Source organism: Oncorhynchus tshawytscha, linkage group LG13, assembly GCF_018296145.1.
Source record: "Oncorhynchus tshawytscha isolate Ot180627B linkage group LG13, Otsh_v2.0, whole genome shotgun sequence".
Lineage (NCBI taxonomy): Eukaryota > Metazoa > Chordata > Actinopteri > Salmoniformes > Salmonidae > Oncorhynchus > Oncorhynchus tshawytscha.
Window position 1 is genome coordinate 67,595,095 of NC_056441.1, and position 27,545 is coordinate 67,622,639.

At 43.9% G+C, this 27,545-nt stretch overlaps 1 protein-coding gene across 3 annotated transcripts in view; it reads right to left on the reverse strand.

Moving 5' to 3' along the window:
• Positions 1 to 25,328, reverse strand: part of igsf9ba (immunoglobulin superfamily, member 9Ba) — a 66,807-nt gene extending 41,479 nt beyond the window's left edge. For 2 of the 3 annotated variants that reach the window (XM_042296226.1, XM_042296225.1), the window contains exons 1-2: positions 25,034 to 25,326; positions 2,415 to 2,612 (exon numbers count right to left, since the gene is read on the reverse strand). In XM_042296226.1, coding sequence (XP_042152160.1) covers positions 2,415 to 2,612; positions 25,034 to 25,097 — 262 coding nt within the window. In that variant the 5' untranslated portion in view covers positions 25,098 to 25,326. Of the gene's footprint in view, positions 1 to 2,414; positions 2,613 to 25,033 lie in introns of all 3 variants that reach the window. The other variant, XM_042296227.1, reaches the window with a different exon arrangement.
• Positions 25,329 to 27,545: the final 2,217 nt, after the last annotated feature.

Consider the following 27,545-nt stretch of genomic DNA (forward strand, 5'->3'; position numbering starts at 1 on the left):
CCTGAGCGCTCTGGAGCAGGTTTTCATCAAGGATCTCTCTGTACTGCTCTGTTCATATTTCCCTCGATCCTGACTAGTCTCCCTGTCCCTGCCGCTGAAAGACATCCCCACAGCAGTATGCTGCCATTAACATGCTTCACTCTAGGAATGTTGCCAGTTTTCCTCCAGATGTGACGCTTGGTATTCAAGACAAAGAATTCAATCTTGGTTTCATCAGACCAGAGAATCTTGTTTCTCATAGTCTGTGAGACTTTTACCAAACTCCAAGCGGGCTGTCATGTGCTTTTTACTGAGGAGTGGCTTCCATCTGACCACTCTACCATAAAAGCCTGATTGGTGGAGTGCTGCAGAGATGGTTGTCCTTCTGGAAGGTTCTCCTATCTCCACAGAGGAACTGTGGAGCTCTGTCAGAGTGACCATCGGGTTCTTGGTCACCTCCCTGACTGAGGCCCTTCTCCCCTGATTGGCCAACTCTAGGAAGAGTCTAGGTGGTTCCAAACTTCTTCCATTTAAGAATGGTATTTCTGTTTTTAAGTTTTTATAAATTTACAAACATTTTCACTTTGTCATTATGGGTTATTGTGTGTAGATTGCTGATATTCTTTTTTTATTTAATCCATTTTAGAATGAGACTGTAACGTAACAAAATGTGGAAAAAGTGAAGAGGTCTGAATACTTTCCGAATGCAATGTATGTCCTGTAAGTACTGTTGCTTGTTTGTTCATTTTGAATGTCAGGTAAACATATTGGAGTCGAGGGTGGGTTGGACTGGTCTTCCAGCAGCGCTGCATATAGATGCAATAGATAGCCTCTCCCCGGGACGGCTGCCATACCTGGGGAAGAAAATGGTGGGTTTTTGTTGAGCAGGAAATCGATAAGGCAAAGGGAAGAAGGTAGAGGGAAGGGGGAGACTGCAGTCTTGCAGTAATAAGGCAAGGCTTTAAAAGTCAGGTCTATTTTTGCCTGGGTGATGAAGTGCTGAGTGGTGTGAGTAGTGGCGTGAAGGGTAGGGATCGACCTCAGGTTCAATCTGTCACCGAGTGAGAGTTGTGCTGTAAACAGAGTTAACAATACTGTATCCACATCAAGAGCAGCCCTTCCAGGGCATTCACACATACTGTAATCTAACACTACTGCTGCCTACAGCGAATATGGCCCTCTGGGTTTGTTCATATCACACATGGGCTTCGATCCATTGCACTGCTGCAATAGCTATAGAGAGAGCAGAGGAGAATAGAGCTAAAGAGAGCCATGCAGCTAAACTTTCAGTTCTTTAAAGACCATAATCCCTCTGCAGGCTTTTCACTGGCTCTGATTGGAGGAGAGACTGGGAATTGGGTTTGGGAGATGTAAGACCAGCCTAGCCCCAAAAAAACTAAATATCATACAGTATCTGAATTATTGATTGTTTCTTTGCTTGAGTTGGTGCAAAAATAGCTGATTTTAAATGTTAGATTTGCATATCACCTTGGGCAACTGGCTAACACACTAGAGGAGGAGCACTCCATTTCTTTCTTGCACTGAATAAGACACTTGCCGAAGCGTAATACTCAGTCGAAAAGTAAAAGTCTGTATTTTCCTTGCAAGAGAGAGGTTTGCCACCCCCAATCCACTTTAACATAAATACAACCTATATACAATTTGTACCATAACATCATTATTTAACAGCATCTAAGATTGTAAAAGATCCCTTGTCATAGTGAGGTCATAGTGGAATTAGAAAATAGACTGCAGTCTTCAACTATGCCGATGTAAAGCTCACAGACACAGAGAGTCATGAGAAGCTAGCTTACCCCCACATACGAGCTCTGCTACTGTAAAAGGCAATCCGAAACCTCTCATCTCCATCATGAATGCATTTAGACCCAGAAATATAGGTTAAATACAGTACATCAAGACACAGAAATGTAGGCTGAACACAGTACATTGACTGCCTTGCAGGACTAGCCAGTCTAGCCGGGCAATGACAGTACATTTAGTCTCTGATCCACACAGATTAATTATTTATTTGGTGAGAAATGGGAAATGGGGATTAATGGAAATAGCTAGCCAGGCAGATCTTAAAAAGTATGTGTGTGTGTGTTTGTGTGTGTGCGTGTGTTAGGCAGCAGGCTACTCTGGCATGAGGAGTTTGGAAGGCTTGGCTCTTACCGGTGTACTATGGGTCAACATGGGGAGAGTGGAAGGCTCTTACCGGTGTACTCTGGGTCGACATGAGGAGGGTGGAAGGCTCTTACCGGTGTACTATGGGTCAACATGGGGAGAGTGGAAGGCTCTTACCGGTGTACTATGGGTCAACATGGGGAGAGTGGAAGGCTCTTACCGGTGTACTCTGGGTCGACATGAGGAGGGTGGAAGGCTTGGCTCTTACCGGTGTACTATGGGTCAACATGGGGAGAGTGGAAGGCTCTTACCGGTGTACTCTGGGTCGACATGAGGAGGGTGGAAGCGGAAGCTGATGAAGAAGGGGATGGGCACTCCGAACTTGAACCACTCCACCACGTAGGGGGGCTGCTGGCCGTCCAGGGGAGGGGACACGTCACATCCCAGGATCACGCTCTCTCCAGCGCGCGCCGTCAAAAACCGGGGCTCCTCTCTCACTCCGTGGGCACCTGGGGGAATAATGGGAGAGGGTAATGGGAGAGGGTCTTTTAACCAAAGAGCAGAGCGTATCTTAGAGAAGGTGGGAGGTAACAGTACAGTACATGTGCTGTACTGTTCTATTCTCTACCACTAGAGCTGTGCTGTGCTGACCAAGCAGAGAAGACATTGTTGCTTAGTTTCCCAATGCCTATAAAACAGGCCATGTAGCTCGTCAAAAGTAAGATTGAGCAGCCCTGCCTACAGTGTTGGTGGCCCATGTAGGTACTTCCATGGTTCTAGTACAGGACAGTCTGACTCTGTACAGTTCCTGTGTCGTCATCTCTCCTGGTGTGACCGAGTTCTGTCTGAGGTGTAGGTCACCTACAGTACTATAACTTGCCAGGCCCAGGCAGTTCCATTGATCAGAGCTGGCTGCTGCTCATATGGGCTTTACTGTGAGCGTTACCAGGGCTGGGCTGGCGTTTAGCCACGGATGTCCAGGCACACTACCGAGTGTTGACCTATCAGACAGCTGAAAGGTCGGCCTACCTCCTCAGCAGAACACTCACTCTGGGAATTAATTTTGTCCAGCTGCCTCCCCACCTCTGCTCTCACTGAGCCAGCTTGGATCTCTGGATCCCATCCGACAGACTGAGTATGGCCTCCCCTCTGCCCTCTCTCCCCTCGCCCTGGGGGGAACATCACTTCAGGGATCAAGAGACATGCTAACGATTCACTCAACAGAAATACTGTCTGAATAACTTTCATTAACACTATCACTTGCATTATGGCTGCTCATGTTTTCAGGAAGTACAGCATCCGAGTTTAGTAGTGGCAAAGAAAGGCTACGCCTCAGGATGGGGAAAGGGTAGCAGTACGATTATCTAGGTAGGTTTCTGTAATGGAACTGTGTTGTGTGTGTAAATCATTGTCAGTGTTGTGTAAAATAGGAAATGCTACGGTTTCCATTGTTCCTTTACAATTAAACACCCTCAACTTAAAACCCCAAATATTTTCTTACATTCCTTTTCTTTCAGTGATAATGCCTCTTTACCTCTATATCAGGCTCCACCCCTGAAGGTCCTATGCATCAGTCAGTGATTGTGTTTACCAGTTTAATCTGCTTTATCCGGTGGAAGAGTTAATCCCCTTTATTTGATTTAGCCAGCACAGCTTTTGGATTGAAACAGAGCAGAATTAATCAAATTACACTTTTTGTTAAAGTGGAGATGTGGTCTACCAGTCACAGGCCTTAGTCCTGGAATCTGCCATTGTGTCTCTTTGGTAAGCGATGCAAAAAAACAGCAGTGTAAAAATCCATGGCTTAGTGTTAATGACCAGCCCACTGGAACACGTGCCATACGCCGAGTAACTGGACCTTGCACATGACCACAATACAGCCTGTAGCTAAGACCTAAAGCCAAAGCTAAACAAACCAGCAACACAGCCTACACAAGCATTAGAAAATATACGGAGGCTAAGTAGCCTACAACCTAGACTCAAAGAGGCCACTTACAGGGAAGGGAATGAGTAAAGAGCACCTATAACCTATAATAAAGCTAAATATGCATATACTTATCATGCTTATTGAAAGTAAAAATGTGGCACTTATACTTTGTGGTATATTCTAACTGGTAATGGTACAAAGCAACAGCGGACAAACTGTGATAAGATGCAGGAAATAGAAGGAGAACATCAGTAGCATCAGTTGCATCTGATGCATCAGTGACAGAGAGGACTGAGTGAGAGGAAACTGAGTGGTGATGGCTGAAGGGTGGTAGACATGGTAGAGGGGACTGAGTGGTGATGGCTGGAGGGCAGTAGACATGGTAGAGGGGACTGAGTGGTGATGGCTGGAGGGCTGTAGTCATGGTAGAGGAGACTGAGTGGTGATGGCTGGAGGGTGGTAGACATGGTAGAGGGGACTGAGTGGTGATGGCTGGAGGGCTGTAGTCATGGTAGAGGGGACTGAGTGGTGATGGCTGGAGGGCGGTAGACATGGTAGAGTAGACTGAGTGGTGATGGCTGGAGGGTGGTAGACATGGTAGAGGAGACTGAGTGGTGAGGGCTGGAGGGCAGTAGACATGGTAGAGGGGACTGAGTGGTGAGGGCTGGAGTGCGGTAGACAAGGTAGAGTAGACTGAGTGGTGATGGCTGGAGGGCAGTAGACATGGTAGAGGGGACTGAGTGGTGAGGGCTGGAGGGAGGTAGACATGGTAGAGGAGACTGAGTGGTGAGGGCTGGAGTGCGGTAGACATGGTAGAGTAGACTGAGTGGTGATGGCTGGAGGGCAGTAGACATGGTAGAGGGGACTGAGTGGTGAGGGCTGGAGGGAGGTAGACATGGTAGAGGAGACTGAGTGGTGATGGCTGGAGGGTGGTAGACATGGTAGAGGAGACTGAGTGGTGATGGCTGGAGGGTGGTAGACATGGTAGAGGAGACTGAGTGGTGATGGCTGGAGGGTGGTAGACATGGTAAAGAAGACTGAGTGGTGATGGCTGAAGGGTGGTAGACATGGTAGAGGGGACTGAGTGGTGATGGCTGGAGGGCAGTAGACATGGTAGAGGGGACTGAGTGGTGATGGCTGGAGGGCTGTAGTCATGGTAGAGGAGACTGAGTGGTGATGGCTGGAGGGTGGTAGACATGGTAGAGGGGACTGAGTGGTGATGGCTGGAGGGCTGTAGTCATGGTAGAGGGGACTGAGTGGTGATGGCTGGAGGGTGGTAGACATGGTAGAGGGGACTGAGTGGTGATGGCTGGAGGGCTGTAGTCATGGTAGAGGGGACTGAGTGGTGATGGCTGGAGGGTGGTAGACATGGTAGAGGGGACTGAGTGGTGATGGCTGAAGGGTGGTAGACATGGTAGAGGGGACTGAGTGGTGAGGGCTGGAGTGCGGTAGACAAGGTAGAGTAGACTGAGTGGTGATGGCTGGAGGGCAGTAGACATGGTAGAGGGGACTGAGTGGTGAGGGCTGGAGGGAGGTAGACATGGTAGAGGAGACTGAGTGGTGAGGGCTGGAGTGCGGTAGACATGGTAGAGTAGACTGAGTGGTGATGGCTGGAGGGCAGTAGACATGGTAGAGGGGACTGAGTGGTGAGGGCTGGAGGGAGGTAGACATGGTAGAGGAGACTGAGTGGTGATGGCTGGAGGGTGGTAGACATGGTAGAGGAGACTGAGTGGTGATGGCTGGAGGGTGGTAGACATGGTAGAGGAGACTGAGTGGTGATGGCTGGAGGGTGGTAGACATGGTAAAGAAGACTGAGTGGTGATGGCTGAAGGGTGGTAGACATGGTAGAGGGGACTGAGTGGTGATGGCTGGAGGGCAGTAGACATGGTAGAGGGGACTGAGTGGTGATGGCTGGAGGGCTGTAGTCATGGTAGAGGAGACTGAGTGGTGATGGCTGGAGGGTGGTAGACATGGTAGAGGGGACTGAGTGGTGATGGCTGGAGGGCTGTAGTCATGGTAGAGGGGACTGAGTGGTGATGGCTGGAGGGTGGTAGACATGGTAGAGGGGACTGAGTGGTGATGGCTGGAGGGCTGGAGTCATGGTAGAGGAGACTGAGTGGTGATGGCTGGAGGGTGGTAGACATGGTAGAGGGGACTGAGTGGTGATGGCTGAAGGGTGGTAGACATGGTAGAGGGGACTGAGTGGTGATGGCTGGAGGGCTGTAGTCATGGTAGAGGAGACTGAGTGGTGATGGCTGGAGGGCGGTAGACATGGTAGAGTAGACTGAGTGGTGATGGCTGGAGGGTGGTAGACATGGTAGAGGAGACTGAGTGGTGAGGGCTGGAGGGCAGTAGACATGGTAGAGGGGACTGAGTGGTGAGGGCTGGAGTGCGGTAGACAAGGTAGAGTAGACTGAGTGGTGATGGCTGGAGGGCAGTAGACATGGTAGAGGGGACTGAGTGGTGAGGGCTGGAGGGAGGTAGACATGGTAGAGGAGACTGAGTGGTGATGGCTGGAGGGTGGTAGACATGGTAGAGGAGACTGAGTGGTGATGGCTGGAGGGTGGTAGACATGGTAGAGGAGACTGAGTGGTGATGGCTGGAGGGTGGTAGACATGGTAAAGAAGACTGAGTGGTGATGGCTGGAGGGTGGTAGACATGGTAGAGGAGACTGAGTGGTGATGGCTGGAGGGAGGTAGACATGGTGCCGCTGCTCCACAGACCGTAAACACCATGACCTAATGCGCTTGTGTGGAAAGCTGTTCCCCCCACTCTGCTTCTGTCGCACAACAAAATCACATGAGCCCTGCAGGACCCGACCCGGACTAATTAAGTCTCCTTCACTCTGTCAGTTCACACCACACCCACTTAAGATCTTACTTTGAACTGACTTTACATGCATGAACTAATCTCCATTGAAATTGTTGCTAACTTGTTGAGTCGATTACATTTAGCCTTCACCTTTACACACGCCTTAACACCCCTATTTATAACACCTTCATAACATATTAGTTGTGCAGCATACATTACACACCCCATATTTCGATCATAGACTACTCCTATCTCCTCTCAGTTTTCACAGCACCCTTTTACTGTGTGTTGAAGCTGCCTAATGACTGGATCTATTTTCAGAAAACGAATCTATTCATTTGGAGAATCTATTCAGCAGTCTGTGATGGACAACACTGTATTTTTCTGTAGAAGACTTATCAGAGAATTCAATACTCAGTTACCTGAAATCGTGCCCTCTTCTATCAATTTAAAATATTTTTATTGACTCAACATGTGTCTTCCACACTAATAGATTATAAGGCATCTAGATAGTTTGGATTACTTATAAGGTGATCAACAACTGTAACCCATGAGCAAGAGAAAAGCAATACATTACATGGGCTACTTTACAAACACTGGTTAAGCTAAATGAGCCTCCCCTTGCCGGAAAACCACATGATTTCACATGAAACCACATTATTATTATTTTTTTCCATCGTTGTCAGTGATCAGGCCTACTACTGTTGTGTCGTCGGCAAACTTAATGATGGTGTTGGAATCGTGCTTGGCCATGCAGTCACGGGTTAACAGGGAGTATAACAGGAGACTGAGCACGCACCCCTGAGGGGACCCTGGCAGTGTGGAGTGCAATAGAGATTGCATCATCTGTGGGTCTGTTGGGGCGGTATGCAAATTGGAGTGGGTCTAGGTTTTCTGGGATAATGGTGTTGATATGAGCCATGACCAGCCTTCCAAAGTACTTCATATCTACAGATGTGAGTGCTACGGGTCGGTCATTTAGGCCGGTTACCTTGGTGTTCTTGTACACAGGGACTATGGTGGTCTGCTTGAAACATGTTGATATTGCAGACTCGGTCAGGGACAGGTTGAAAATGTCCTTCAAGACACTTGCCAGCTGGTCAGCGCATGCTCGGAGTACACGTCCTGGTAATCCGACTGGCCATGTGGCTTTGTGAATGTTGACCTGTTTAAAGGTCTTACTCACATCGGTTACGGAGAGAGTGATAACGCAGACTTGAAGTTATTTAGTTCGTCTGGTAGGCTCATGTCACTGGGCAGCTCGCGGCTGTGCTTCCTTTTGTAGTCCATAATAATTTGCAAGCCCTGCCACATCCGGCGAGCATCGGAGGCGGTGTAGTACGATTCAATCTTCGTCCTTTATTGACGATTTGCCTGTTTGACCTCCATCTTTTCTTCATGCAAATGATGGGGATTTGGGCCCGTTCCCGAGAAAGCAGTATATCCTTCACTTCGGACTCATTAAAGAAAAAATCTTTGTCAAGTTCGAGGTGAGTAATCGCTGTTCTGATGTCCAGAAGCGATGGTAGCAGCAACATTATATACAAAATAAGTTACAAACAACGTGAAAAACGCATGTACAACGTTTTCTTCTCTATTCGTGCGTTCACATGTTTTTTACATAAGGGACCAAGCAGGCCAAGTACTATCCACACAAGTTGAGGAGGATAAAATATTATCCACATTGTTTGGCTTGAGAACTAAGTGCTGTCACATTATAAATCCTATACTCTATGCTTGGGGCACAGCAGTGCTGAAACCCATTGGTTCTCTGCAGACAGTTCAGGTTTCAGGAGTTCTTTTTGGATCCTTGTCGGCCTTCCCTGAGAGCAGTAAGTTCTGGGCAGGGGAATAGAGCAATATAGGAATTGCTATAAAGACCCATGATAATATACTGCCTGGCTAATAACTCCCCAATACCTTCATGAGATCATCACAAGGGGACAAGGTTCACTGATACCGCCGTTTTCATTTCCTTAATGGAGACACAGTGACCCGGCAGGGTTTATGGGAGCTTTTTCAAGGGAACATATTTACGCTCTCAACAAGACATAAATGCCAGCGGTGCAAATCATGATATAGGCCCTCCCTGTTCTAACCTCCACTACCTCTTCACAGGTTGAGCTTATCTCAAAGACCAGGTGTCATCACTGAGGCACCAATACATCTAACAAAAAGACCACAAGTCAATATATTATAGCCTGCCCTATATTAGTTTAGTAACAACCTTCTTAGATGTCTAATTCAGAACTACTGTATGTTTTAATGTATCTAAACTTGGGCTGTGGCGGTCACGAAATTTTGACAGCCAAGGCAATTGACCGTTTATTAACATAAACACATTTAGTATCTCCTGGCTTTCACACATAGCCAACAAGTCACTGATGCAGACCTTTGGAACATCTACATTTTAAAAAGTCTAATAAGTCCATGTAATATAGCCTACACCTTCACAATAAATAAATTATTTATTTTAGACAGGTCTAAAAAGCATGATATGAAGAAAATGTAGTCTATTTCAGAAGAACAGAATAGCATACTCTGAGTTGTCCTTATGTTAGGTTCTGATCTGGCCATGACAAATGGCTTTGGGATACACTAGTTAATTTAGCTGACAAGATTTGCTTAGAACTCTGTGGCATTATTTTATATTATTTTATAGTATGAAGAATACAGTTGAACAAAGCTGAATAAAATAGAAAGGATATTTTCTCCAAATGATTCGAGGGAGTGCGCACATGTGTTTATTCTGTGTTGAGCAGTTAACAAAGAAATAGATATTCCTATATGCTTAATTTAGAGTTATTAATTTAACTTTAGACGTTCTACAAATGTTGGGCTATTTGTTTTGATTTTAATACATTGTAAGGCTGTATGATGCGACTCTAATGATGATTTGAAAAAAGACACTTGAAAGGCATAAGCTCTGCTTTATTTTTTGTGCAGGCTGTAGACACTACATCAGTCACTAATTCACAATTTGACAAGCACTTGATAATGCCTAGAATTTCATGGCGGCATCCCCTTTGTGTGGCTGTACTGCAGTCTATAAAAATCCATGCCTTTTGCAGTGTAGGGGCCTTTGTGCCATTCTCCCTGAGTGCTGCATGCACTCCATCACGTGATCGGGTCTTTCTCACAGGCTACAAGTGAAGACAGTCACATCGGAGACGCAACTGCGCGTGTCCTTATCCAATTCCGGGGTGATTATTGAAGATATTGGAACTGTCCACATTTACTTTTCGTTAGCCAACAAGATGAGTAGGCCTAACGAACAGAAAAAGCACTAGCCTATGTCAATCTACTATCCCCCATAGTACAAAAGTCGACATTTTCTATTCTATGCGAGAAATAAATATTCCAAACATAGTCTGGGACAGTTGTGCCAAATTAATACAACCACTAGCATCCCCCCAAAAATTGCATTCCAATGTGGCTGACGCAACAGATCAGAACGCTTAGCTTAAAATATTGATAAACTATTAGGCTATTTCTTCACATTAGAAGCGCAGCAATGTGCACATGGTTGTAGGCTATAAGCGAGAATGTTCCATTAGCGGAAAACACCATTATCAAAAGTGACCGCAAATGCAATTCTGAATGTAATGCTTTTATTATAAAGGTGCCTTTTTATGGTGAAAATTATCTTCCCCAAACTTGAAATTCATGTGCTGCTTATGTATGCCAGTTAGTGTCACGGATCCCTCCGGAACTGTCATTACGCACACCTGGTCCCTATTCCCATTTGATTAGTAATTGTATAAGTGTGCCCTTTGTTCACCATTGTCCTGTCGATTATTGTTTCAATGTCCGTTGGTCATGTGAGTACCTGTGCTGTGTTGTTATGGCTTTCGTGCGACGTGTACTGTGCAGATGATTACAGGTCTCATCCCGTGTGATAATCATTGTGCGATTGTGTATTTATTCAAGGTACTCCTCGCTTTTTTGTTTGGGTCTCAACCCTGTGTTTTGTATAGTGTTTGTTTGGTCTTTGTCCCCGCGCCTGTACATGGCACGCTGTAATTTGTGTAAATAAAAAACACTATTACGCATTCATGCGCTTGTCCTCCGACCATTAATACTGACGTGACAGTTAGGCTCTACACCCCTTGTAAAGCAGAGTCATTTGCTTAATTTTAAGGAGTTATTTTGCCACTTTAGTTGTGATAGAAACCTTATTAAAACATATAGGCCCATGGTCTAGGCTACATGAGGTGTGCGACTATGATTAGAAAAAGTCGCAAAAAAAGGCATTGCTTCTTATGCTGGGCATCATTAATAATATATAATTTACAAGTGATAGGCTAATATTGTCACATATCAGACTATTCTTGATTTAATATGTACACGTATATATACTAAATAATATGTGTAAAATTTGTTTTGATTTAGAATGCACCATTATTATGCACCGTATCGAAACAGGGGCAGTGTGAAAAAAAATACATGTCATCTATGCACTTAAATAGTGAATGGCCAACGCTTTTCCCCTGGTTTATTTTCATGCAAGCCTGGTAGGCTGTACTCCTGTTGTAAATAGAAGCAATGTGCTTAATATTAGGAAAGTTGAGAAATAAATATAGTAGGCCTAGCCTATAGAAAGCTGATGGGATCCACCTCTTTTTAGTAGTGTGTTTGATTTGATTGAATGTCAGAGTGATTAGAGGGACAATAGAGTGCTGAGTACCAGGCAGTTAGCAAGTTTGGTAGGCTACTAATGACCAGCATCAGAGCTTGGAGAAAACCTAATTACCATGACTAAACAGTCATGAGGAATTTGACTGCCTTCATGACTAGTGACCACCGGTGTGCGTAATATGGTCACCACAACAGCCCTAATCCTAACTCCTAACTACAACTAACAGTAGTGCTGATCCTGCTCAAAACAAATTCCTGATGGGACGACTTTATCCAGTACACTATGCTGCTGTCTACATCTGTTAGGTAAATTAGCTAAATCAGAGGCAGTTCATGTCACAGAGTACAATGCTGGGCAATAATTCCAGATTTTGGCACCAGTTAAATAGGCAGGTTCACTACCAATACTAGACACAGTTACTCACTGCAAGCAGTCTCCTTCTGTTGCAGCTCACTTAATCAATAAAATACATCTATTCTGAGTCAATCAACATCTGTCCAGAGCAGAACCGAAATGTTCACAGTAGAACAGCATGTACAGTTAGGAGTTAAATACGCTGGAGATTCTAACCTGCCTTTTGAGCCGCAGTGACGATAAAGGCACTTGCATGAAAAGTACTCTTTACTGTACTTGCAATAACGATCACATATTTGTGTGTGTGTGTGTGTGTGTGTGTGTGTGTGTGGACGCGCGATGCACTTTGGGCTGTAATTATACCAGCTAGAACAATAGCCGTGAAATATTTTGACATTATCGAAGGCCAATGTGATAAGAGATCATTTACAATTTGAATAAATATAAATAATAAATGTACTACATTTGGAGCCATTGTGGGGTTTTCATGTCACCCCAGGGTGCCTAAATCCTCTTCCTGACACTGACTCAATCTGTGACAAATCTACCATCAAAACATTCCAAGGTAGAGGTTGGAGATGGTGATGGTGCACGTGAAGGCCCCTCCTCCAGCCTCCCTACGCACAGCCCCTCCCAACTCCATGGGCACCAGACCGGGATTGCTGGGAGATGGAACCGACAGAGCCCCCTCAGGACGTCCACAGATGACCAGCAGGTTATCCAACCGGATGGACAGATCCACCAGCTGGTCAAAGGTGATGATGGCATCCCTGCAGGCCAACTCCCGTCGGACGTCCTCACGCAGGCTGCATCGATAGTGGTCGATGAGGGCCCTGTCGTTCCATCCTGCTCCGGCGGCCAAGGTCCGGAAGAGTCATTCCCCCGCCGCTCTAACTCCGGGCGGATGGTCAAAGACGGCCCGGAATCGGCGGGTGAACTCCTCGAAGTGGTCCAACGCCGCGTCTTCCTCTCTCCACATGGTGTTTGCCCACTCCAGAGCTCTCCCCAAGAGGCATGAGATGAGGGTGGATATTCTCTCCCTTCCTGAGGGAGCTGGGTGAACGGTGGCCAGGTAGAGGTCCAGTTGTAAAAGGAACACTTGGCACTGTGCTGCCGTCCCATCATACTGCCTGGAAGGGAGAGACGCATCCCACTGGAACTGGATCCAGACAGGACGGGTAGAGGTAACCCCGGTTGTGCTGGTCGAGGTGCTGGAGAGACTTCCTGTCTCTCCCAGCGGTCCATGGTCTGGACAACGAGATCCATCATGGCACCGAGATGATGTAGCATTGCCACATGTTCCTGGACGCGCTCCTCGACTCCTCTGACTGGGGCACCTGCTCCTGCTGACTCCATAGTTGGTGTAAGATTCCGGAGGGCGAGGAGCAGGGCGATCCGGCCGGCAACGGTGGAATTATCGCAGCAGTTCAGGGTCCAATACACCAGTCAACGGAACCCAGCACCTCTCCTCCGGACCGTACCCCTCCCACTAGAAAGAGTGCTGAAAAGGTATGTGCCATTGAAATCCTTTTTTCTTTCTGAAGACAAAGGCCCTGTTGTCCTGTGAACAATGTTCGAAGATCCACTGACTGAACTTTGGCTAGCCTTTGTCCATGGAAACTTGACCGTATTCAGTGACACGATCAAGATACTTGAAGGCTAGGACCGCTGTACTGTGGACTCAGCTGCAATTCTGAGAAACATTGAGGCAAAATTGACTGCAAGACGTAATGACAACTTCATTCCAGTTTTGGTCAGAGGACTTCTGAGAGAGCTAGAGGGAAATGGAGCCATGTCTAAAGAGAGCTTTCTCAAAAGATCCCAATCATTCTTCACTACGGCTGTGAACTACTTGCAGGCATGGGGAAAGCACACAGATAGTCTAAAAGATTTACATCGTCTCCTTTTAAAAAGGCAACTTCTGCATGAAGAGATCCAGAAGGCAGCAGGCACACTGCAGGAAAAATGCCCCAATGTGACAATCAATGGGGATGCATTGTTTGACGAGGTTACTAGCCTGCAAGAATTCCTAAAGGGGGGATCGCTTGAAGAATGGAAAACATCTGAGACACCGCTTAGTCAGAGATGGAGCACGGTGGTTAACCACTTAAAAGAGACGAACATCCCACACACTAACCTGTCTAGATTAGTGTCTGTTGTCATGTGAATACCTGGAAGTAATGCACCGGTCGAGAGAGTGTTCTCCCAAATGAATGATATATGGACAGAACAAATAGGTTCACTATTTCTACAATCAAGTCCATGCTTATTGTGAAGACAAAATTCAACCTCCCCTGCCAGGAGTTCATGGAGAAGCTGGCCAAAAACAGATCAATCCTGAAGAAGATACATTCTTCTGAGAAATATACAGATTAGGTTGGTATAAGTACATTATGTAGTTACCAATCTCGTCATCGTCTTATTTCTTTATTATGTTGTTAAGTATTTCACACATACTATTGTCTGTTTTTTCCATTTTGCTCATATTCTCTTCTGCTCTTATTCTACCATGCCACTGAATGGCTGTTCAGATCAGACAGTTCTGTCTTGTCTGTAGTGTTTCTGTAATATAGTTGTTTTCTCTGTCTATCACAGTGTGGCTGTTAGACTAAATACATTAACCCGGAATTGTTCCCCTTTCTTATTTCATGGATAATAACATTGGATATTTTAATTATATATTGACAGCCGAACTGGAAATGTCCCCGGTTTTCATTTCAGAAATCTGGTCACCGTATTGTATATAGCCTCACTTGTTATTTTACTGCTGCTGTTTCATTATTTGCTACTTTTATTTTCTATTTTTTACTTAACACTTACTTTAATTTGTTGTCTTAACTTCGTAAAGCATTGTTGGTTAAGGGCTTGCAAGTAAGCATTTCATTGTATTTGGAGCATGTAACATGTAACAAATACAAATATATTTTGATTTGATTTGACCCTAACCTTAATTAACCCCTAATCCTAACTTTAACCCTTAGCCTCTCTAACATTAGTGACCTAGCTAACACAGCTAATGTTGACCACAACAAATTTGAATTTGTTATGAAGAAAATCGTGTACTGTACACGAATGTTCTATGAAAAATAAAATAGTTTGGTGGACAACTTTTTAAAAACTTTTTTGTGTGCCTGAAACCAAGTTCGAATAAATAATTTGTGTCTATTTCACTTTAATCTGTGATAGCGTGTTGAGAACTTTGAGAGAGATATGAAATCGGGCATTGAGCTAAGGTGAATATGACACTGCAAGCACTTCAGTACCAGCACAGACAGTGTTCTGGTGTATGTATGTGATGCAATACCATGAGTACTAGGATATGAGCACAGATTAAGCTGGACAGAACACACAATGTCCAGGATGTAATGGAATAATATAGACTAGAGAAGGAATCTCAAGGATGTGCAGTGACTGGGCTGGATGGGCCACTGACAGGGTGGTAATTGAATGACAGCCTGCATGTGCTGACGGTCACGTCAGAGCACAGTGTGTGTGTGTGTGTGTGTGTGTTGTTGTGACTGCTATTTAATAAATCAAATAATTACCTACTACATTTCAGTATTACTTGACTAAATTAATCATGTAACAATTAACTCTTTAGGAATTTGGGGCACCACGGGAACAGTTGTTTACAGAGATATTATCTCCCGACTTAAACTCTAAAGATGATCTAAATATCTCTTACATCAATAACAGTCAATTATTAATTATTATCTCATCAGTCTCATTCTGAACGTTGCATAATCCTTGGATGTCTGCATGAACCGTAACCTAAGTGATGAATCAGTGATACAAAAATTGGCTTAAATATTTATTTACTAACTAACTAAGAATACAGAATACCTAAACACATACCAACATACAGTTGAAGTTGGAAGTTTACAAACACTTAGGTTGGAGTCATTAAAACTCATTTTCAACCACTCCACAAATGTCTTGTTAACAAACTATAGTTTTGGCAAGCCGGTTGGGACATCTACTTTGTGCATGACACAATTATTTTTTTCCAACATAGTTTACAAACAGATTATTTCACTTATACATTCACTGTATCACAATTCCAGTGGGTCAGAAGTGTACATACACTAAGTTGACTGTGCCTTTAAACAGCTTGGAAAATTCCAGAAAATTATGTCATGGCTTTAGAAGCTTCTGATAGGCTAATTGACATCATTTGAGTCAATTGGAAGTGGACCTGTGAATGTATTTCAAAGCATACCTTCAAACTCACTGCCTCTTTGCTTGACATCATGGGAAAATCAAACAAAATCAGCCAATACTTCAGAAAACAATTGTGGACCTCAACAAGGTTGAAGGTCACCTTCAATTCCTACTTCATTAACTCTGTCAAGGTACTGACACAGAACCCCTCCACTTGTTTCTTGGGCTCAGTGCTAGTGAATGACGCTCAACCTGTCTTCATCATAAGGGAGGTTTCTGAGTCAAAGGTGAACAAGGTGATTAGCTCACTAAAGAACTCTAAAGCCAAATATGTGTTTGGGCTGGACTCTACCTTTCTTAAAAACTACAAAGAGTCACTCATTGGCCCCATTACTAAGGTCACCAACACATCTATTGGTCTCGGGGTGTTTCCAAGGGTATGGAAGTCGGCCATAATAATGGCCATCTTTAAATTGGCAACCCTGCTGACGTGAGTAACTACAGGCCCATTAGTATACTACCTGTGGTGTCAAAGGTTGTTGAAAAGTGTGTAGCAGAACAACTGATTGCCCACCTCATAAACAGCCACTTCACATTACACTCCATGCAGTTTGGCTTCAGAGCGAAACACTCCACAGAAACGGCCAACTGCTTTCTTCTGGAAAATATGAAGTCCAAGATGGACAAAGGGGGCGTTGTTGGGGCTGTGTTTCTGAACCTAAGGAAGGCTTTGATACTGTTAACCATGAGATTCTCATCACAAAATTGTCCAAGTTCAACTTTTCCCCTGATGCCTTGAGATTGATGAAATCATACCTTGAAGGCAGAACTCGGTGTCAGAGTGAGCAATGAGCTGTCGCCCAATCTTAGCTATGATGTGGGCGTGCCCCAAGGGTCAATACTGGGGCCCCTCCTGTTCAGCCTGTACATTAATGATCTGCCTTCTGTCTGTACTGGGTCTGAAGTTCAAATGTATGCAGATGATACAGTGATATATGTGCATGCAAAGAGCAAACAACAAGCTGCACAAGAACTCACTACTGTAATGGTCCAGGTTACAAAGTGGCTCAGTGACTCGTGTTTGCATCTCAATGTGAAAAAAACTGTTTGCATGTTCTTCACAAAGAGGGCAACAGATGCTACTGAACCAGATGTCTATGTGTCAGGGGAGAAGCTCCAGGTGGTATCTGATTTTAAGTACCTTGGCATCATACTTGATTCCAACCTCACTTTTAAAAAGCATGTGAAAAAGGTCATTCAACCAAATTCAACCTAGCTAATTTCCGATTTATACGAAATTGTTTGACTACAGTGGTAGCAAAACTGTACTTCAAATCTATGATACTCCCCCACATACTGCTTGACTAGTTGGGCCCAAGCTTGCTGTACAACATTAAAACCTATTCAGTCTGTATACAAACAGGCTTTCACTGTGCTTGATAGGAAGCCCAATAGCCATCATCACTGTTACATCCTCAGAAAGCAGGAGCTCCTGAGTTGGGAAAATCTTGTGCAATACACCGATGCATGTCTTGTATTCAAGATCCTAAATGGTCTGGCTCCCCCTCCACTCAGTATTTCTGTTAAACAGAAAACCCAAACATATGGCAGCAGATCCACAAGGTCTGCCATGAGAGGTGACTGTATAGTTCCCTTAAGGAAAAGTACCTTTAGTAAATCCGCTTTCTCTGTGAGAGCTTCCCATGTCTGGAATACACTGCCATCAGATAACACATAACTGCACCACATATCACACTTTCACAAAATGTATGAATACATGGCTAAAGGTCAATCAGATTTGTGAACATAATCCCTAGCTGTGTATTGCTGCTTTCCATGTTGTCTGTTGTCTGTAGCTTGTGAGGTGTGGAAACACTTTGTTGCTTTTATGAATTTTGTCTTGCTGCTTTTTGTTCTATGTTGCTCTGTCTGTATGCTACGTCTTGCTTGTCCTATGTTGCTCTGTCTGTATGCTATGTCTTGCTTGTCCTATGTTGCTCTGTGTGTGCTCACTACTCAATGATTGTCTATATTGTAATTGTTTTTAATAACCTGCCCAGGGACTGCGGTTGAAAATTAGCCGGCTGGCTAAAACCGGCACTTTTACTGAAACGTTGATTAATGTACACTGTCCCTGTAAATATAAAATAAACTCAAACAAGTCTGGTTCATCCTTGGGAGCAATTTCCAAACACCTGAAGGTACCACGTTCATCTGTACAAACAATAGCACGCAAGTATAAACACCATCGGACCAAGCAGCCATCATACCGCTCACAAAGGAGACGTGTTCTGTCTCCTAGAGATGAATGTACTTTGGTGCGAAAAGTGCAAATCAATCCCAGAACAACAGCAAAGGACCTTGCGAAGATGCTGGAGGAAACAGGTACAAAAGTATCTATATCCACAGTAAAAGGAGTCCAATATCAATATAACCTGAAAGGCCGCTCAGCAAGGAAGAAGCCACTGCTCCAAAACCGTCATAAAAAGCCAGACTATGGTTTGCAACTGCACATGGGAACAAATATAGTACTTTTTGAGAAATGTATTTTGGTCTGATGAAACAAAAATAAAACTGTTTGGCCATAATGACCATCTTTATGTTTGGAGGAAAAAGGGGGAGGCTTGCAAGCCGAAGAACACCATCCCAACCGTGAAGAACGGGGGTGGCAGCATCATATTGTGGGGGTGCTTTGCTGCAGGAGGGACTGGTGCACTTCACAAAATAGATGGCATCATGAGGAAGGAAATTTCTGAGGATATATTGAAGCAACATCTCAAGACATCAGTCAGGAAGTTAAAGCTTGGTCACAAATGGGTCTTCCAAATGGACAATGACCCCAAACATACTTCCAAAGATGTGGAAAAATGGATGAAGAACAACAAAGCCAAGGTATTGGAGTGGCCATCACAAAGCCCTGACCTCCATCCTATAGAAAATTTGTGGGCAGAGATGAAAAAGCATGTGCAAGCAAGGAAGCCTACAAACAGACTCAGTTACACCAGCTCTGTTAGGAGGAATGGGCCAAAATTCACCCAAGTTATTGTGGGATGCTTGTGGTAGGTTACCCAAAATGTTTGACCCAAGTTAAACAATTTAAAGGCAATGCTACCAAACACTAATTGAGTGTATGTAAACCTCTGGCCAACCGACCTTCTGACCTGTCGTAACCGGCCATGACCGGTAGGAATATCCTTGTCTCATCGCGCACCAGCGACTCCTGTAGCGGACCGGCGCAGTGCGCGCTAACCAAGGTTGCCAGGTGCACGCTGTTTCCTCCTACACATTGGTGCGGCTGGCTTCCGGGTTGGATGCGCGCTGTGTTAAGAAGCAGTGCGGCTTGGTTGGGTTGTGTACCGGAGGACGCATGACTTTCAACCTTCGTCTCTCCCGAGACCGTACCGGAGTTGTAGCGATGAGACAAGATAGTAGCTACTATCAATTGGATACCATGAAATTGGAGAGAAAAAGGGGTAAAATTACAAGCATTTTTAAAAAAATAAACAAATAAGGTCTGTGTTTCGTGCAGGCTTAAACCGCCTCGGCGATTTGACACCCGTGTAAATTTCACTAGGATAAGGTAACGTTTGTCAAAATATTTTCATAAATCCACTCTACAAAAAAAAAAAAAATCACTTATATTTAGCCAATATTGATCAGAGTTACCTTGTCCTATGGATATCTACACAGTTATAAATAAATAAATTGTCAAGGTGGTGTAAGCTTACTTATTATACCATAATTATACTTATTTTCCACCATAATTTGCAAATAAATGCATAAAAAATTCTACAATGTGATTTTCTGGATTTTTTTTCTCATTTTGTCTGTCATAGTTCAAGTGTACCTATGATGAAAATTACAGGCCTCTCTCATCTTTTTTAAGTGGGAGAACTTGCACAATTGGTGGCTGACTAAATACTTTTTTGCCCCACTGTGTATATATATAAAAATATATACATTTTAAAAAATCGTCCGATTAATCGGTATCAGCTTTTTTTGTCTTCCAATAATCGGTATCGGCGTTGAAAAATCATAATCAGTCGACCTCTAGCTGAGATCTGGTGACTGAGATGGCAATGGCATTTGGTTTACATTTTTTTTGCTCATCAAACCATTCAGTTACCACTCATGCCCTGTGGATGGGGGCATTGTCATCCTATGGGGCATAGCCATGGTAGCCAAAATAATGGCCTGCCCAGCATTTTATACATGACCCAAAGCATGATGGGATGTTAATTTCTGAATTAACTAAGAAACCACACCTGTGTGGAAGCATGTCCTTTCAATATACTTTGCATCCCTCATTTACTCAAGTGTTTCCATTATTTTTTACCTGTATGTCAAGTAGGTTACTTATCAACCTTTCCAAAATCTCTAACTGAGTACTGATAACATCTATAAGTAAAAGTGATGACAACAGAGGAAAAAAACATTTAATAAATTCCCTGGTTTTACCAAAAACCAGGTTAGAGGATTCCCAGAATCAGGAGGGAATAAGCAGGAAATCCAGAATTCTCCAACCAGGATTTCTGGAAAACCAGGGAATTTATTGAAAGTTCTGGACATTTTGCAACCCTAAGCAGGAATCATTGTGTGGAGAAGGCAACCTTGCATGACAGGGAACATAGAATGCAGATTAGTAATCCTATTCCTTCTACTCAATGTGAGCTAGTAGCCCTTCCTTCTACACACAACATATGCTTGTGAGCACAGCACACTCTCCTACATGAAAAGCAGCCTCATGAACACTACCTCCTACACAGGCTGCCCACTACTACACAACACAGATGAGAGGCCAGGCCACCGCAGGCTAGCTGCCTGCTTTCTCTGAAACACCAGTGGCATTCAGCTGACAGACAGAGACCTGGGTGTCATATACCTTTAAAACACATCTCTGTCCTGACAAGCCAGTGTTGTGAGCCAGCCCAGCCTAGTCAGTCTCTCTCCCCTCCACTCTCTGGCCCTCTGTAGCTGCACGTCCCCCTAAGACAAGCGCAGCCCAATTAAGAACAGGCCCCAGCCCTCAGTCGACAATGAGCTGACACCTGCTCCTGCCTGGGCACTGGGCACAGAGAGGGGGTGTGAAACAGGCCAGGCGTGCGTGCCAGAGGCCTAAAGGCCAATTCAACACTGTGGGGCACTGCCAGAGGTGCACATTACAGGAAATCAGGACATAAGGAGGGTGGCGCCTGCCCTGCCCTGTGCCAGCCAGGGGTTGTAAGTCACGGACATTTCCCCATGCTAACACGGATCGAGTCACACACAGACTCAACTTTATTCCTTTTTTAAACAAGTAGTAGATTCTTCAGCCATAATAACCTGATAGTGTTGTAAATTAATTGCATCAAGAAGCATGCTTATTAGCGCTTTCATATGGCTTTTCTAATTACAGTTGGTTATTGAAAATAATGTTAATTCAACATCGATAAATCAAATAAATTGCACAGCCCTCAAGAACAAGTGTGAGTGATGGAATCTGCTCGATAAATTCCATGCAACTTTCAGAACTCTAAAACATCCCAGTCAGTCACAGACTGCCCTGTCTCTACCACTCTCCTCTCCTCTCACTCTACTTCACACTACTAGGTCTCTCTACCCTCTCTCTCTCTGTCTCTACCCTCCCTTTCGCTCTGTCTCTACCCTCCCTCTCTCTCTGTCTCTACCCTCCCTCTCTCTCTACCCTCCCTCTCTCTCTGTCTCTACCCTCTCTCTCTCTGTCTCTACCCTCTCTCTCTGTCCTCTCTCTCTGTCTCTGCCCTCTCTCTCTGTATCTAACATCTCTGTATCTACCCTCTTTCTCTGTGTCTCTACCCTCCATCTATCTCTGTCTCTACCCTCCTTTTCTGTATCTATCTCTCTCTCTTTCTCTACCCCCTCACCCTCTCTCTTCTCTCTTTCTCTCTCTACCCTCTTTTTCTCTCTCTCTCTACCCTCCCTCTCCCTTTGTATCTACCCTCCCTCTCCCTTTGTATCTACCCTCTCTTTCTCTCTCTCGCTCTCTCTCTCTCTACCTTCTCTCGCTACCCTCTCGTTCTATCTCCCTGCCTTCTCTCTCTCTGTCTCTACCCTCTCCCTCTCTACATCTCTCTACCCTCTCTCTATCTACCCTCTCACTCTGCCACACTCAGTCTCACTCACTATGTCAATAACAGAGACATACATTGAATCTCTTAATATGACTGTTATTTTTTCCCTATTTAAATCTTTGGAACCTCCCTGTTCAATGATGGAATCCATTTTCTTCTTGACTGCCTGAGTGGTGCTTGCGGTTTTACTACCCTCGGGATTCTCGTGAGACTTTCCAGGATTGGCACTTTCCTTGGGAGCAGATAGGCCTGTAGATCATCAAACCTCAACTAAGCATCACATACAGTACAGCCAGAAACTATGAGTGATTGAATAAGGAATAAATTCCTGATTGCTGTACATTTCTGTGAGTTGCTGTGGCAGATACAGTACAAGCATTATATTCATTTTCATCAAACTGGGAGGGAGAGCCAGCCTTTGTTTTGTATGGTTACACTAGTTTGTCAGAAGTGTGAGTAGTCAACCAGAGAGAGAACTGGGGTCTTCAACCAGGCCCGTTCCTCACTCTGGCTTTCCCAGAATGCTCCAGGCTTTGTTTGCATGGAGATTCCACTGGGAGCGTACTGGCCGAGGCGAGAGGAGTGGTTGCAGCAGAAAGAGCTGGCACATGCCCAGTGCTGTGCTGGCAGAAGTCTGCCTTCCACAGCTTGAGCACAGGGCTTTCTCTAGGCTGGGTTTACAAGCTTTAGTCCCATGATTGGGAGAGTAAATAGAGCATATGCCTGACAGTGAATGAGTGAGGGTATAGGTTGTATGTCTGAGTGAAAGTGAGTGAGTGCGTGACTGAGAGAGTGAGTGACTGAGGGAGTGAGTGAAGTGAGTGAGGTATTTGTTGGTGAATGGGCACTATAGGTGAGTGAATGATAACAGAGAACGATTTAATGAATGAGTGAGAGAGAGAGAGAGAGAGAGAGAGAGAGAGAGAGAAGAGACTAGATTGCCTAGACTAGACTGCCTGTATCCTCTCAGGCATGGAAAAGGAAAGGGAAAGGGGGTACCTAGTCACTTGTACAACTGAATGCATTCAACTGAAATGTGTCTTCCACATTTAATTCAACCCCTCTCAATCAGAGAGGTGCGGGTCCTGCCTTAATCAACATCCACATCATCGGCGCTCAGGGAACAGGAAGGCAGTCATGGTACAGGAGGATGAAACACATATTGCCAGGGACTGGGAATGGGGTCATGCCCATGTCAATTCAGGAGATAAATTCAAATTTAATTCATGCCCATAGTTTGCAACAATGATTTTTGCTTCTGAAATAATTTTCTGAATTGATTGGTTTGAAATGGAATTGACCCCAACCCTACTAGGGTCAATACCCTCTACTCTGACATTTGATCTCATCTACCAACATGCCTAACACAGAGATAGCAAACGCAACAGCCAAATGATGCAGACATTCTTAGAAAGTATACCAATGGAATTTATATTTTTCCTCATACGCTGTTTAACCTAATATTTGCATAGGCAGTTTTCAGATTTGTGTAATCACATTTCAGCGGTTGACAGTTTTCTAAAATGTGTTTTATGGAAAAATAAATCCTAACCCTAACCAAAATGAATGGTGGGATTAAAAAGAAAAAACAACAACATTGTATAGCCCACTGGTAATACCTAGGTAATACATATTTCAGGGTTGGAACTGGCAGTGACTGAATGTGACTGCTATATGAGAGACCAAGACAGGTATTAATTATCACAGAAACAGCATAAAGGAAATAATAATGTATGTTTTGACTAACTAATATCTAATTATGTTTCATATAAAAAAATGAACCCCTGGCCCTCACAAATCCTAATGGTCAAATAAAACAGAAAGCAGAGTAACTTTAGACAGAGGATGAGGGGTCATTGAGCTCAGTCATCGTCATATGACGACTCGAGAAAGGACTCCCCCACCTGGACACTATTGGAAGAGCAAGGTTAAGTCAGTCCATGGGTCAACACAGTAGTTTCATGAAAATGTGAACAAACTTGCATAATTTATATTGTAATTATTAAACAGTTCATTGCGCCACTCCAGACCATTTGGTAAACATCTCTAATGGGCACTGCATCAGTCACAACTGTCAGTTACTGACACATCACACACAGCAGTTACATACCATCTGAAATACAATTTAAACAGACAAAATCAAATCAAATGTTATTGGTCGCATACACATATTTAGCAGATGTTATTGCGGATGTAGCAAAATGCTTGTGTTCCTAGCTCCAACAGTGCAGTAATATCTAACAATTCACAACAATACACACAAATCTAAAGTCAAATTAAATAAATACATTCATGCACAGACAAGTTCCAATGTCATGTGACTATATTGCTGCATTGAGGAGTTACTTTCCCATGCTGGAAACTAGTGAAGCAGTCACACCCCTTTTTGTAAAATGATCACATTTGAGACTGCTGACACCTCTACTAATCATGACAGATTTTCTTCGAAAGCAAATATCAGAAGAAAAACGTGTTTCATTTAGTGTTTTTTTGCCTTTTATCTGACCCATCTGAAACACGTCCTGACTGTATAGGCTACTATCACTGTACATAGCAATATGTACTTACAGTAGAGAGAGTAATATGCTTGTAGTATTTTTCTGCTCAAATAATAGAGGAATTATTTTACACAGAATTATGCAATATTATGTATCACTTATTTGTCTTTTCAAATATGAGTTTTTACTCTTTAGGCTATATTACATGATAATTGCATGATAAGGAGGAGGCTAATATTTTCCCTAAAATATTTAGAAATACAAATAAACCCAGGCAGAACTTTCACGTGACTAGAGAAAATGCAGCCATTTATATCAATGAAAAACAGTTATTGCGTTTATCTACCAATTTAGAATGAGCATGCTATGCAAAGGCCAGCAGCAAACCCACATGCAGTCGCTCAAAATTATATATTATGGGCGACACAAAATATATTGCACTTCAACTCACCTTGAGCGGCCGTTCCTCTGGTGCTGAATACACTTGCTATCAAAGTGGCCACATACCAAATCATAGTACTATTGCCGACCAGCTATTACAACGCAAAGTGCCCCGTTCAACGAATCTGTCATATTCGACCTTGCACCGCGCGCGCTCTTATCGACGCCCTTTTATTCATATTCTATGCACTTTCCTATCGGCGATTCCCTTCATCCCTTCCCTCCCCCGTCCTTCCGTCCGCATCCTCCCTCGAAGAGACAGAGCACCTGCACCGCGGCGATTGTAGTAGACCGAGCTGTTTTACGAGTGCATAGTGAAATCTTTGTGAGAATTTAGCCACTAGGTCCGCCTCTTCTATCATTGGATTGGTTGCTGATAGAGGATTTGGGGCGTGTATTGGCTATTATTCCGCCCCTTACTATCGAATGACAGGAGGACAGACGCGTACCAATTCAAGGTGAGTTGGAGCGTGCCGTAGTAGTAGAACCGCAGTATCATGCGCATTGACAGAGAGCCGAGTCCGCATCTTTAAATGCCTGTCTTGAAGTGTCCCTTAACACGTGGCACCATAATTGTTCAATACTGACCAGTATATTGAGAACCTTTGAACATGCACTCATTCTTCATATCAATGTTGGCATATATATTCATGCTGCGAGCTACAGTATGCTGGTGATGCGCAAGAGCCATGATGTCTGTGCCGTTCCTCAGTCTCTCCTATGTCTGTCGCTCATTCACAGCCTCTAGCTGTGGTCTTGTCTTTATCACCGGGTTAAAACGGTCCCTTTCTGATACTACAACCTCGGCTAATGTGTTGGGTGTGGCGACAGATGCAAACATTGTTTTCCCCTCTATTTCTTCGAGGAGGCTGCCTTGTCTGCTGATGCTCCCAATCCAGCTGTAGCCTAGCTACACATGGCATATCGTTGGAACCGTGTCCGCACGCTCATTTTACATCTCCATTCAGTGAAAATGTAGAGGTATTAAGAGTCACTTTTTCCAAACACTGCACATAACATATAAAAATCAGAATGATTTAAATGTTTTTTATTTCCCTCAGAAAAATAATCTAATGTACTGCTCCATCAATACAAAATGGTGTTATGTTCCTCTCCATATATGGATAAAAGCAGTTTGTGGTTTTCTGTATCTTTCAGGTACTTACTCCATCTTATTCCAGTGAATGGTAGGCCTAATACTGCACATGCACATTCCTCAGTTAAATGATAGCAATTCAGCAAGTCTGGCTTCAACATTTCCAGCTGCTACTTATGACACACAACCCAATTTTTTCACTGACTGCTCCCCAAAATTAAGGACAGATATATACTCTATCTGATCAATAATACCACTGCGCCACGTATGGCACTGCATCTCAGTGCTAGTGGCATCAGCTACAGACCCTGGTTCGATTCCAGGCTGTATCGCAACCGGCCGTGATTGGGAGTCCCATAGGGCGGCGCACAATTGCCCAGCATCGTCTGGGTTAGGGTTTGGCTGGGGTAGGCTGTCATTGTAAATATTAACTGACTTGCCTAGTTAATTAAATAAAGGTTAAATAAAAATGTATAAAATACCACCAACCATAGTATAAACCATTCAGGAGTTTAGAAAGAGAGAGAGATGTGGCAACAATATGGTAAACAATTCCAATTAAAAGTGATTAATTTGGCAAACATTTAACCACACAATAGAGAACTGTGTATCACGGGACAATATGAAACACCTGGAGGAACAGCAGTATTGTAATAGAGGTCTATGCCCTGGATGGGTGGTGAACTGGTGAATCTAAAGTGCCCATACCAAACATATTCCTATGCTAACAACATTCCACATTCTTTCACGACTGGATGGATTCCACATTTGACTATGTTGGAAGCTTTGGGTAACACAGTAAAAAAATAAAGGTCAATGAGGCATTTTATTTTGTAACTCTTGATTAGGAGAAAGTGCCTTTGCACAAGAGGAAACAGAGTTTTGGGATGGACAAAGTGATGACATCAAGGGATTGCATAGTGTTGAAATATATATTGTAACGGTTCTCTTGGGGTGAAGTAGAGGCGGACCAAAACGCAGCGTGATTATATTGATTCATGTTTAATAAACAAAGATGAACACTACAAAACAATAAACATGGAAAACCAAAAACAGCCCTGTCTGGTGCAAAACACAGAGACAGGAACAATCACCCCCAAACACACAGTGAAACCCAGGCTACCTAAATATGGTACCCAATCAGAGACAATGACTAACACTTGCCTCTGATTGAGAACCATATCAGGCCAGACATAGAAATAGACAAACAAGACATCCAACATAGAATGCCCACTCAGATCACACCCTGACCAACCAAAACATAGAAACATACAAAGAAAAATATGGTCAGGGTGTGACATATATCCTAGGAATTCTTGTGTACGTACATTTTCTAAGAGATCGTCTTGACATCTGTGACAAAAATCACATTTGGGTCCATTTGTAAAATGGCAAACACCTTTTCCATGGCAACTTGTGAAATTAC